This window comes from Lissotriton helveticus, chromosome 2_1 (genome assembly GCF_964261635.1).
Source record: "Lissotriton helveticus chromosome 2_1, aLisHel1.1, whole genome shotgun sequence".
Classification (NCBI taxonomy): domain Eukaryota; kingdom Metazoa; phylum Chordata; class Amphibia; order Caudata; family Salamandridae; genus Lissotriton; species Lissotriton helveticus.
The window spans coordinates 1,510,285,788-1,510,299,769 of record NC_136059.1 but is presented as its reverse complement, the minus strand read 5'-3'; the positions used below and the strand labels follow the sequence as shown (position 1 = coordinate 1,510,299,769).

Below are 13,982 nucleotides of genomic sequence, written 5' to 3'. Positions count from 1 at the left end.
AAATAAAGCCTGCAACCAATTGGTGGTTCACCACCAGAGTGAAGGCCTTCTTACTGGAAACAAACTCCAGAACCACCCAGCTCTGATCTGTTCTCATAATGATAAAGGCAACATTTGACTGGATGATGCTCTTGAGATCCACTTGACGTGACTGAAGAGCATCGTCAACTCGAGGCCCATCTAATCAGTGATCTTCACAGGTAGAATAGCATCACGCCAAACCTCAGCGAATTCTGTTGGCTCCCATTGCTTGAACAAATACCATGAATGACTGGTTGCCCTCTAATGCACCAACGTTTGTGGTGTGCAGTGCTAAGTCCTGCGGCCGAGCATGCGTGACATGGAGCTCCAGACTCAGAATTATGAAATGCATGAAAAAGATGAGATGTCAATCTTTCTCCTGCTGTGCACTGAGGTTCTGGAATGCCATCCCAACACAGATCCACCGGGCAGCGTCATGTCACCTCTTCCGTAAGGGGATGACATCCCATCTCTTCGATCAACAGTTCGTCCCAGTGTAATCACCAGGTCACTGAACGACCGCTCAAAAGTTCCTGCTTCCACCTCTTCCTCCCACTTCCCATTCTCCTCCCCTTTAACCTTCCCTCTGAGCCTCACCTCGGCATTGCTCCCTTTTTTATGCACCACAACTTTCACTACTGCATCGCCCTCCCCCATTGGCTGACCAACCAGCTGTATGACCCCCCAATCATGTTCAGGACTTTTTTTGCTATGGACCTAGGTTTATTCCTTGTAAGTCATCTCCATTTATCCTATCAGTAACGTGAAGAGTACCTTTTCACCCAAAGCCTGCACATCCAAACTCTTAACCTACCCCCTACACGATTAAACAATCTCTCAATTTAAAATCCTGTATTATGTGATTTTAATGGGGGAAAAACAATATCGGTGGTTTATGGCTTCAAAAATAAAACTTGGATTTTGGGAAACAAAATATGTCTTACGTCAGTGTTTTTCAGACAGTCCTTGCCCTTGTTAATCATTAGTTTGTGTCAGGATTGGGCAGCTCTTTCGGTATGTTCTCTTGCCTTTTTATACCCTCTCTGTTTTTTTAGCACTCCCATGGGTCAAGGATGAGTCCCCCGTGCTCCTGCCCCCCTAGCAATCATTTACTAAAAGTCCTGGAAACTGTGGTATAAATAGAAAAATAAAGAAACGTGCGAAGACACCCCACGCAGCCCATTAAAGAAGGAAATCACAGCACTTCACAGGAGTTAGGACACAATGAAAGGAGCACTTGTGCTACTGTTTGTTCTATCTGTCGGCCATGCAGACCCCAGAGGTAAGACTTCAAACCTATAAACAAATAATCATCATATGTCTTTAAGTTCCTGCTTCATATGTCTTTAAGTTCCTGCTTCATATGTCTTTAAGTTCCTGCTTCATATGTCTTTAAGTTCCTGCTCCATAATATTGTTGTATGTACAGAGCACACTTGGTGGAAATAAATCACAGCTGATGACGGTGGCATATTAGAGCTAATTTGTAATACCAATAATTGTCTAATTAGTTGTTGTCTAAAGGTGCCTAAGGGTTTCAGCTTTTTTTAAATTAACAAGTAGAATTTCCATAGTGTTTTTTCCAATGGACATATGCAGTGCAACGTTGTCAAAACCCATTTGTCAACGGTGGGTCAGGAGAACCCATTCGTAACTTGTCAACTATATTTTCCACAAGGGCTTCAAGAAGAACTTTTTTGAAAACCATCAACAAGTGATAGATTTGTTTTGTATTAAGAACAGGGATTTGGTTGTAATGGGCCCTCTATAGTGGTACAAAATGTGCGAATATTCTGTACCTGGTGCTAAAACTCGATTGACTCTCACTCCGATTTTTTAATAGAAATCCTTTGACTTTTTGCAGCATGGTGAGCAAAGATGAAATTAGAGTTGCTCATTATTTCGAACAAAAATATTCACAATTTAACACAACTGCACAATTTACCCCAATTTTAATAATGATGCACAAGCTTAACAAAGTGCATATTGGGGCAGTCAGGACTCCCTCTTTCCTATCCACCAGTTTGCCAGGACTCCAGGAGTCTGTTCGCAAAGCCATCTTGGAGTACGTAAAATGTACTCCTGCAGCAAATGTTTATGTACATGTACCCTTACATGCGTGTATAAACCGTCCCACACCTCCAACATGCAAAGAGGGCACAGTTCTTTTTATTCGAACACATTCTTTATAATTATTTTGTGAATATTCCCATTTTAGATGTTTTGGTGCTAATTCAATCAGACTTGTAAGAATACGTAAAAGAGAACTATAGGAGTGTTACTTTACGTACTCAAAAAAGCCTTTGTGAATAGGCCCACATATGTGCTTCTTTTTTCTACTGAATTATTTTCTTTAGACAAATATTTAATGGTACTCTATTTTATTATTGTGTTTTCATGATGATGGTTTTCGTCAACATATTTTCGCTTTTAATATTTAGTACAGTAGAAATCACAACCAAGTGCTGAGTTGAGGGCAGTGAGAGGGTTCCTTTGAAGAGTTGAAGTACTTGTTCTCTTTTTAAAGCTTAGAAACGTGGCCCCTTGGCGGCACCAACCAATAAAAGAACTATTTCTGCTCTGCTAAATAGTTAGACGTGAAGAAAGACTGCAAAACAACACAATAGAAAGACTTCTTTTGAAATTGGTATAGAGCGAAGACGGCTTGCTCCAGCCTGTGTAACATATGAGTCAGGGTTGCCACAACCTAACAGGTACCAAACAGAGTTTTAGGGCAAAACCAGTGTTGATAACGCATTACATAAATGATGGATCATAATGCAAAACAATACAATAATGAGTTTTGCACAAAGGCAAACACTGGAGAAAACAGATTGTGAAATCTTTCCAAAAATGCAAGGCACATTTACTGCTTATACATTATTTTACCTATGTAACTGAGTTTTACCCAAAAACGAATAAAGAATCCTTCCTTCATAAAAAGAACCCCAGAGGCTTTTTCCTCTTTGAATGTGTACTGCAGAATGCAGCACATATAGAAAGAGATAAAAAGAGGAGAAATAAAGGCATTCCCATGGTCTGCCACGAATGTTAAATTTGGCAATGCGCCAAAATCCATGGTTGGATGCGTGGAAACACAACTCTCAACCCATGGAATGCCTCCCTGGTGCAGAGTAAGGCAAGGCTTCGAAATGCGCTGCGTTACTCCGGAATCCTCAAGCTATGCAGGGCCAAAGAAAAGTAGCTTTGCATGGCTTGATAAATTGTTAGTATTGCGTCACACTTACACCCCATTGCGTGGCGCAAGGGCGATGCAACACTATGAAAAATCTGGCCCTAGTGTGGAAATCGAGCAACAAATGCTATGTAAACATATGATAAAGTGTCTTCAAAATTCAAAAAGTATATTTTTTGCCAAGGGTTTCATCATAGTACATCAGATTATGTCACTTTATTCTGAGGTGTTTTTTAAAGGTGATAGTTTTCAAATATGAGCTTAAAAACATTCATGGCCCAAACCCTACTCCGCAGATAATACTATTAGTGAACGACAAGGCAAGTTCGTTGTCCTGACCACCCTATATGTAGGCTATATTCTTATTTTACACAGAGCAACATTATAGTCCATTAGGTCGAACGCTAGAGAAATCTTTGTACAGCACACATTCTCACATAATTCAATGTTTTCACATATGCAATATTGCAAAAAATTGAAGGCACAATAAATTAAAATATTTGTTTAGAATCACACAATTTGGTCAAGTGGCCAAGTCGGGATTGATCCCAGGTTTTCTGGTTTCACATTGTGCAACTCAGCCACCAGATCAGAATCCCTTTTTCGCTCCTGTTTCACACCAACGTTTAGTACATTGTCTTTCATTCTTGGTGCATGACTTTACAGCGGGGGTAGCAGGAAGAAGCTACAATAAACCTCAGCTCATTTTGGGTTTGAGTGCTCAAGAGGACATGACCTCAAGCTTAACCAGAGCTTAGGATCTGGTTTGAGCCTTCAGTGAGTCACCCAACTCTAAACTTTACTGTGGGTATTCGGTGTCTGAAATAAGCTTGGATGCTGCTGCCAATGACACACCTATTTTATATGTGAGGGTATCTTAGCTTGCACTGCTGATGACCTTCTTGTACCTGTGCTGTAAGAGGGGAGCTTACGCTGCTGTTAATTACTGCACATTGTGTATGTGTGTTTACACACATACTTGGGCTGCTTCAGCAGATGCTGTCCATGTTCTGTGCATGCAAGGGAAACTTACATTGCTTCTGACCAGATTGGTCTGTTTCCTATGGGTGTGAGGGAAATATGTTCTCCTACCCAATGCTGTACCTGTTTTGTGTGTGGAAGTCAAGCTTGCACCCATACACCTCAGTGCTGTTCCTTACACTTGCACAAAATCTGAAATGCGGCTTGCTCGTTGTAGCCAAGGGAAGCGTTAAATGAGGCTGTCCAGGGTCACACTTTTTCCATGTCTCTAAAGGAAGCTTGCGATGGCACTGTAAAGTAAAGTAAAGTCGACATTTGTAAAGCGCACAATCACCCGTAAGGGTCTCTAGGCGCTGGGGGCCATCGGGAAGATTAAGCGAGCTATTGCCCAGAGTCACATGGTGCTGGGCTAACCTGCCGCCGGAGCCGGGGATCGAACCGTGGTCCCCAGATTCCAGTGTCAGTCGCCCTGGCCGCGGCGCCACACCTCTTCCAGTTGTAATCCCACTCTTATTCCATTTCTTTGAATAAAGCTTCCACTGGCCCTGTAGTGCCACACATGTTCAATGTTTTTAATGAAACTGGCACTGGCCTTGTAGTACCACATATGTTACCTTTCTTGAGGAATGCTTGTACTGACTGGCCCTGCATGTAGCATACTTGTTCCATATCTTTGAAGAGTGCTTCACTGGCTGGCACTGCAGTACCACACTTCTTCAATGTCTTTCAGGGAAGATTGTAATGCTCTTTACTAGTGCTGTAGGTCTTATGCATGCAAGCCCATGACCTGTTGCACTCCTCCCTATGCTGTGTTTCTATGTGTTTTAGGTCTGACCAAAAGACTGTTTTAGCTGTCTCACCAGCCTCATATTCAATCTTCTTTAACGAAAATAGGCTTTAAGTAAGCTCACTTCACTTATTCCTCAGACAGAGTGTCACTCACATACTAGTTCAGCCCTTCAGAACAGCATATAACCATTTGTTCAGAGGATCAGCCCTCTTCAACCAATGGCTTTGTTCCCAATGTTTTGCTCTGCCTAGTAGACAGCCCCTTGTCTTTAGGATGTCAGGTAGTCTGGGTAAGAGTATTTTATACACTCTGAATCCAGAGGAGTCTAACCTCTGGAGATATTTCTTTTAGTTTATCCCCCAGCAGCTAACCTGCAAATGCTGACTAGTGCAAATTCAGTAATGAGAGTACCAGCAGCTCTGCTGATATTGCTACTGGACCACGACTTTCTTATGCAGAGTGCCAAGCATCACTGCTTTAAGCATCAAAACCATGCCACCATCTTAAAGCCGCATTCTGCATACTCTATCATTTGTTATTGTTCCAAGATGGCAGTCTGGTGCGATCTTTTACTTTCACTTGGCAAATGTACTCCTCATTTAGTTGATATATGCTTTCTTTTGTTCTTATGTATTTCCTTCTTTATCTGCTTTAGCATATGCATGTACTACAAAGAAAACCACCACCTCATTTTGTAGAAGGGAAGTGGGACTTTTTTTATGCCAAGACTCTTCCACACAAAAGTCAACAAAGATCAGATTCACATAGTCTGCAGTGTTGGTCAAAGTGCGACTGATAGGAGACTAGATAATCTCAATGGACATTTAAGCTTCAGGGTAGCTTACTTCAAGAGCTTTGAATTTCACTAGTGGACCAATGCACCAGATACTAGAACCTCTGCCTCCTGCGCCACCATCTGCCCAAACTCTGCTCCTTCCTAGTGAGCAGTGTACCTGTGGGTGGGCAGTGGGCTTGTGTGAGTGCAGGATAGCCACCATGTTTTCTGAGTGCATTGTGAGGGGTGTGCCTGTGTGAATGCAAGGTTAACATTGTGTTTGTGATTGCAGGGTACGTGGTCTAAAGGTTGAAAGTTGTGCATTTATGAGTGTAAATTGAGGAATATGCCTGTGTAACTGCAGTGTGATGGATGTGCCTACATGAGGGCAGCAGTGTGAGTGTGGGGTCCTTGAATGTTGTGATTTGTGTGCATGCACTTTTCCAGGGCCAACCCTTTTGGCTATTGTAATGTTTTTTTATGATTATGGCTTTGATTTACAGAAATACAGTGCAGGGAGTAGAAATGCAGTAGTGTGCGTTTGAGAATGGTAGTGAGTTTTGATATGGCAGATGTACACTCTGTAGAAGGAGGTGGAGGATTGTTGGGCAGCTGACAGACTCAGTTGTGACCTTAGTAAGGATGCCCAGTTACTTTGCTTGCACTAGGGTCCATGGCAAACTAGTTACGTCACTACCCATAATTTAATCACTCACATTTTAAAAGTGGAGAAAGTGTATTTGCTTCTTTACTTATTGTTAACAATAATGCAAAAATATAGCTGATTGATTTTCTTTGTGTTTGTCCTTGTCCAACTATCTTCATGGAAATTGGGCTAAAGCAAACCCCATTTGCTACATTGATTTCCTATGAGGCAACCAGCAGCATCAAAGACATTTGACCCATTTTGTAATTCTTTATAAACTTAAGTTGGCATCTGCAATGGCAGGTACACACATATTTATCATTTTTTGAATATTCATATTTGTTGGCTAGGTAAGTTTCTACGTGCAAAATATCTTCAAATGGTTGCCTCAGAACACCAGACGGACTGTCATGCAAGCAATGATCACCAGCAGGTTGGACGACAGCAACACTCTTTAACCCGGAATCTCCAAACAACTCCTACAAAGACTCCAGACCATCCAGAGCACAGTCACAAGATGTATACTCAACGCCTCATGCCGCACCCACATCACACTGCACCTCAGGAAGCTTTGCTGCCTCCCCATTCACAAGCGCAGCCAATTCAAACTTCTCACACACACATACAAAGCCATACACAACACAAGACCAGAATACCTGAACAGCGCTTACACTTTCACCAACCCACCCGGCACCTACACTCTGCCTCTTTCTCACTCACACACCTCCCTATCCGCAAAAGCAAAACTGGAGGTCGCTCATTTTTCTACATCGCACCCAAGACACGGAACAACCTCTCTCAACACACCAGAACCTCCTCTTCATTCTTGAGTTCCGCAAGAAGCTGAAGACCTGGCTCTTCATATAAGCACCTTGTGACCACACTCCTACACACCTTGACCAAGCGCCTGCATACCCTCTTGGGTAATTAGTGCGCTATACAAATTATTTCTGTAAACTTATTTTTAGAGTCCACCATGTATAGAGTGAGTAACAAAGGGCACATTAAACCCACTTACAACCCTGTCACATTTCACTTATCACATAAAGGGAGCACTGGAAGAGCTAAATTAAGACACAGTTTCTACCACAGATTTTAGCAGAGTAGCACCTAATAGTTGAAGAGTGGAGGTAGCACTATTTTACCACCTTAAAAAGTGGTAAATGGTTCTTTCAGGAACTTGAAAGCATGCAAGGGAACATAAAACAAAGTAAAATAAAAACACAAAATATAACAAGGCACATCACAGACAATTAAAAACAGGGCACATCACAACAACCAAAGTACAATACAGAAAAAAGTACAATACAAAAAAAATCACTTTGCAGTAGTGCAGCACAAAACGGCAACCTAACACACCACCACCACAACAACAAATGTGCTCACACGTACTTGTCACACATTCCCACCTTGTCCTACTTCAAATACATTTGCAGTCAGGAGGCATGAATTAACAGAACATGTAGGGAACTTGTCTATTCGGTAGTTCTTTGTACGCTCCAATGGGAAGACATGTATAAGATGCAGGTTGTAAATCCAGTATTTGTAAAGCGCACAGCTACCCGGAGGCATCCGGGCACTGGGGGCCGTCGGGAAGATTAAGCAAGCTATTGCCCAGAGTCACATGGTGCTGGGCTGACCTGCCGCCAGGGGATCGAACCGCGAGCCCCAGCAGCCGGTGTCAGTGGGGCTGCAGCGCCACACCTCTTCCCGAGAGGTGAGTTGGTCAATAGGACATCCCACCAGGAGCAAGGACTTGTCTGCTCAGCCTCCAGACCCAATGAACTCATGCAGTCAATATTCCACACTTAACATTCCATTCAAGCATCCTCTCTCAGACAGGCTGAGCAGTACCATAGACAAAGGGCAGAGATATAACACACCTCCAAAATCCTGTTTTTAGAGCATGATGGCAAAAAGTGTTTGGACAAGAACAGCCGTAATTACCACCAGCAAATGAGATAGTCAAAAACATTTTGGTCCAATATGGTATGAATTACACTTCTTCCCTATAATATTTACTTGAGTGAAAATCTTTGCATTCCAAGCCTCCCATCAGCTCACATCTCCCAAGAGTGGTGGTTGAGGCTTTTCAATTGGGCCTGTTTGCTTCAACTAGGGTATTTTCTTGTTTCAGAAGGTGTGGTTGGATGTGCTGGTACCTTCAAAAATCACTCAACTATCTTAAATGTGTTTTACTGTTTCTCAGTGATAACTATTGTCAGTCCTTGCCTACCCAGGGCCAAAAGGGACAATCCTTGGTTTAACAAAGGGAGTAATTCAAAACACAGCAGTCTCTCTTCCAGAGAAGAGAGGCTATGTACAAACCGTATGAGCTTTCTTTCTGATTTAAGTGTTACACACGAGTATTGCTCTTGCGCTAGTTGTAGTTGTCAGGGTAATCTTTCTCATTTTTTAAGAGTGATTTTTGTTAGTTATTGAAAATAGTATGCGGTATACTATAAAAACAAAATACAGTGGCATTAGTAGTGTTGGTAAGAATAGATAGGGAACCCAGTAATCCCACACAGGAAACAGGGTGTAATGAATTACAAAGACAATGTTCACTCAGGAACAGACTATACATTGTAATGTAAGAGAATAACTATGAAGGAAACAAAGCTAATTTAAAAGGGAAGGCTATTGAGGTACAAAATATTCTTTTATACAGATCAAAGAGAGAGAGAGGACTAGGTACGCTAGCCCGTATCCCCTGGATTATATGTCAAGATCAATGTGGACTAGCTTAGTTTAGGGGGAGGGATTGGAGTGACTCAGGTACGTCAGACAATAGAAAGGAAAAAAGCAGTAGTATGATACCGGGCGCCACAGAAGGACGAATAGGTCCAAGGAGGAACCAGACCGAACTACTCGGTCTCTTTCTCTGCCAGGCGACCCATGAGGCTTTTTACCAAGAAATAACAGAGTGAGGACCCAGTATCAGTACTTTCCTGTACCTCACCTTGTGATTTCGTTTTTTAGTCCACCACCACCCACTAACGGTTGCATTAAACGCTCACCAGTCTCATGCAGTTGTCATGAGCTCACCCTAGCCGGATATAGGTCGTACACCACCCTAAAAGCCGGCCACCAATGGTTTTAAGACATGCCACCCTAATATGACTCTTCCCTGTACGTCTTGTCCTTGTCCTATGTGTTCTGTGTAGAAAAGCTTGAGGGAATCCCCCTCTAACAGTCACAGCGCCTTAGCGAGCGCCACACATAGCCAAGAATTGACACAAACACTTAATTTAGTTCATTATAATTTAATCTGCACCTTATCACGTAACTCTTTGGTCCTGAGGAAAGCCAGCTTAGAATACAAAAGGCACTGGCCGAAACATGTAGACCACACTGGACACGGGAGGTCATTATACACTCCCCTTTGTCCTTTTGCCTTTTTAATCAGCTAACTGAGGCCCAGTTTATTAAATACTTGTTTACCCTCGGGTGCTGGGACCCCTTGTATAGCTTTTTAACTTTCACTTCTCACCCCTTCACTGCACACGCAGCAATATACCAGCTCCGCAGTCACCTGGCGTTGTAGCACACCCGGGGCACATTCGGTGCCACTGTGGTGGGCCCGATGATGAAGCATGCCACCGACTAGGTCGGTGGGTGAGGGCTTTATAAGGAAAATACTGCTTTTTTCCTTTCTATTGTCTGACGTACCTGAGTCACTCCAATCCCTCCCCCTAAACTGACAAAATATTCTTTAACATCATAAATGTCTGTAGAGATGGTGGCAATATTCCAAAAGGTGCAGTGAGCTAGTGCGGAAATATAAGAGGGAGGCGTGTGTGAAATATTTACAGATAAAACCAATGGACATAAGCTTCAAAACAATCTGTGATGTGATGTGTTGACGTTTCGACACCAAAGTAAAATCTGCCGGGTATTCTGCAGGACAGAGAAGAGATTTCAATAGCCAACGATAAAGTTTATTAGGGTAGGCTCTGTACTGAAAAGGACACGGTCTTAGTACACTAATTAGCTGAATATGAAAACTAAAATAAAGATCGGCAAAAGAAGCACTTTACTGAATAACAACACCACCATCTGTGCTGCACCACAGTGGAGAAGTGGGCTCAATGGTTAGAGTGGCAGACCCTGATGCAGAGGTCTAGCCCGGGACCAGGGTTCAATTCCCCGCCTCGGCGGGTCTTGGGCTCAAAATTCCACGGACCTGATAATTCTCGCCCCGGTGCCTATTCCAATCATGGAGTCCCACTCTGCAACTCTGGGCAATAGCTTGCTTAATCTCCACAACGGCCCCCACAACGCTAAGGATGCCTGACCTCCACCTTGGGGGTGCCCAGGAGTGGACACCTCACAGGGAAAGCCAGGATGGGTTCCACAGCGGTATTCGTACAAGCGCCTTGAGACCCTTGCGGGTGAGTAGTGCACTATACAAGTATCAATTTACATTTACATTTACACCAAGCTAGCGAGAGCACACGGCAGAGGTCAGAGTATTAGCGTGAGGCTAAATGAATATTTATTACTAGAGGGTCCAGATGAAGGTGTGAGGTACAACTCCCACAGCAGCATGTCTAAGATGCTGTGATGAGGAGGATACTTTCTGTCATGTCCTCAGCTGTACCCAAACATCCAGGCTGTTTGAAAAGAGACTGGGAGATTTAATTTCATCTTTGGGGTGCCATTGGACACGTGGGAAGTACTGTTATTGTTAAAGGTTTAGGGAGAAAACTAAACTGTCTTGTTATAGAAAAATGTCTGCTAACTTGGCCATGGTGGCTGCCCACAGAGGTGTTTAGCGACATGGGACGGCCTACAGATTCTTACACTGCAGCAATGGTGTCTCCTACATAGGGACTGGTGCATGAATTTGGACTGAATTGCGGTCTCGAACCGACTGTATGTTAATGCATTGTGTAGGAGTATGCAAGTCTTTGATAACCGAGACTTCTGCCGCATGGATGTGATGGAGAATCAAGATCACACATCACAAACAATTGTTTTGTTTAAATTGTGGAGGAGGGGGGGGCGCTGAAATGAATACATATTTTAAATAGTGCAGGTGGACTGCCTAGTTACAAATATGTTTAGTTATGTCCTCCTCAGAGGATCGCGACCTTGAAGTGGTCGAGAGGCTTGAATGTCTCATTGACCTGGAGAGCTATGATGAAGGCATGGCACACCAGGTTTCTGTTGAGACACTTTGGCTCCCTCACAGTATGTTTCTGTAACCTTGCACACCTGCACAAGTGTTATACCTGGACTCACAACATGTCTATGCAGTCTCATTATTAAATCAGTGAGACTCGAGGCTCTGACGTGGGAACATGAGCATGAGGATTTAATCTAGGTTCCTGGCCACACCATTTCAAGACTTATGACTGTTGCCAAGGGTTTTCAATCCAAACCAGTTGGTCTTTAATTCTACCCTGGACCTTTTCACTGTGTCTTTCCATGTCCTGATGAGTGCACAAATTAAATGGACTGAAACACGTCGACCTTTTTAAAAAGAGGAGTTTATGTTGTATGAGAGTAGTGATGTTGAAAAAATCCTACACAATGAGAAATAACATTTGTGGAGAATTTTCATTTTTACTTTCTGAGATTACACACCATTGAGCTACCTCTATGTTGATTATGGACAAAACAGCTGCATAAACATCTATCTTGTACAAAAGGTTGAGGGACAAGGATTATATATTTTTTGATTGGGATTCATAATTATTTATCAAGAGAAATAAATACAAATTTATGCACACATATGTTGCTTTGCCGTATTGATCCCTAGTTGGTGTTCATGACTTATGAAATGTGGGAGTGCCCCATAAGGATGGGCTTTTATAAAATCAGCTGATTCAATAATTTTGTTTAATTGAATCTGCTAGTCAGTGATGAATTACGTTTTCATTGTAGATACGTTATAATATCATAATGATCTTGCAAGCTGAGCCTCTGCTGAGTGCGAGAGGCCCTTGGAGGATGAGCAAAGACAGAACCACACTGAGGGCCCACCCCAAAAAATGTATCAATATACGCTCATGGGTCCGGGTTGCAGCCCTCTGCCGGATTGAGGTGAAGGACTGCATGAACCGCCGGGGCCAACACTGGTGCTGATACTGGTGGCGATTAACCCCTTCCATGCTCATGACGGAATGGTTCCGTCATGAGCGTCGGTTGAGCTTTGCTCATGACGGAACCGTTCCGTCATGAGCCCATAGGCTCATTAGAACCTTCAGCACAGCGCAAAAATTCGTGCTGCGCTGAAGGGGTTAAAGCCTTGGGCGCAGAGGTGCAGAGAAAAATCAACACCATCTCAATGGGCATAAACCTGCTATGGGTGGGTCTCCGAAAGTTGGCAGAGCCCACCTTGGAGACGAAACAACGTGTGCACAAGCCCAGGAAGAGGTTGCCACCCTCCAGTCTGCAGTTGCCACACTGACAAAGCAGATGCACAAATTGAACATGCGGAGGGATGCTACTGCCGCAGTAACCTGCGCTTCGTGGGATTCCTGGAGGGGGCCAAGGAGAGGACCCCAGAACATTTTCTGGAACAATGGAGTTGTAGTGAGCTGCCAGAGTCAACATTCTCCCAGGTGTTAGTGGTGGAGTGTTCGCACATGGAGCTGGAACTGCCTCCGCCACCTGGAGGACCACCGAGGACTGTGATTGCCAAGATCCTCAATCACAGAGATGCATTCTGCAGTCCAGGCATCGGACAGGGGACCCTGTCTTTGAGAACCGGTCAATCCATGTCTTTCCGAATTACACACAAGTGCAGAACTTACACCAGTTCTTTGGAGGTGTCAAGCAAATACTGAAGGTAATAGGTCTCACCTATATGCTGCTCTGTCCCACAAAACTCAAGGTCCTCCACGATGGACGCTTCCACTTCTTTACGTCACTAGAGGAGGTGCAGGACTGGCTAGATGTCAGAGGAGAAGACCAGATACCGGTGCAGCCAGTGAGAAGGCCACAGGGACGGCACTGAGAGGCATCATCGGGACGCTGACACAACAGAAGCAGGGTGACGCCATGCTCCACAACGAGGGCAGTGGTTCTTCAGGACAGGACACTGGATGTTGAGAGCCAGAGATTGGAGAGGAAGGCAGCGAGGGCAATTGTGGAGTCAGTGACGTTTGCTCACTCTAGCAAGAGTGCGTCGGGATTGGTTGAGGACACGCCAGAGGTGGAGGCACCTTGAGAACTTGATGATGGAGGTACCTCTGCAGCCCCAAAGACAAGGATAGGGTTGATCAACACTGTGACTTTCATGGCGGGGGAACCACTCTCCCCCCACCTTCCCACTTGGAACGCTTGTGAACGTGCTGTGAACTGTGGCCTGGAGGGGGGGCGTATTGCATTGCACTGCACTTTCTGTGAGGACCCTAATTGAGCTGTTGCCTTGATTTCTGCAGGAACTGGTATAGAATGTGAGGGCTGTGGCTCGATGGGGTTAGGTGGGCGCATCTACTTCCACCTCCCCTTCTTGTTTTGTATTATTGTTCATTGTGTTGGTTTTGTTTGTTATTTAGCCATGACTACGTGTTAGTGGAGTTTGAGTAGGATTGTAGAGAAGCAAGGTGAAACAGCCTAGT

At 43.9% G+C, this 13,982-nt stretch overlaps 1 protein-coding gene across 3 annotated transcripts in view; it reads left to right on the top strand.

Annotated features, from left to right (window-relative positions):
* Positions 1-1,150: 1,150 nt before the first annotated feature.
* The window catches only part of GC (GC vitamin D binding protein), a 245,740-nt gene continuing 232,908 nt past the window's right edge, over positions 1,151-13,982 (top strand). For all 3 annotated transcript variants that reach the window (XM_078676420.1, XM_078676418.1, XM_078676417.1), the window contains exon 1: positions 1,151-1,303. In XM_078676420.1, the coding sequence (XP_078532546.1) occupies positions 1,246-1,303 (58 nt within the window). In that variant the 5' untranslated portion in view covers positions 1,151-1,245. The remainder of the gene's footprint in view (positions 1,304-13,982) is intronic.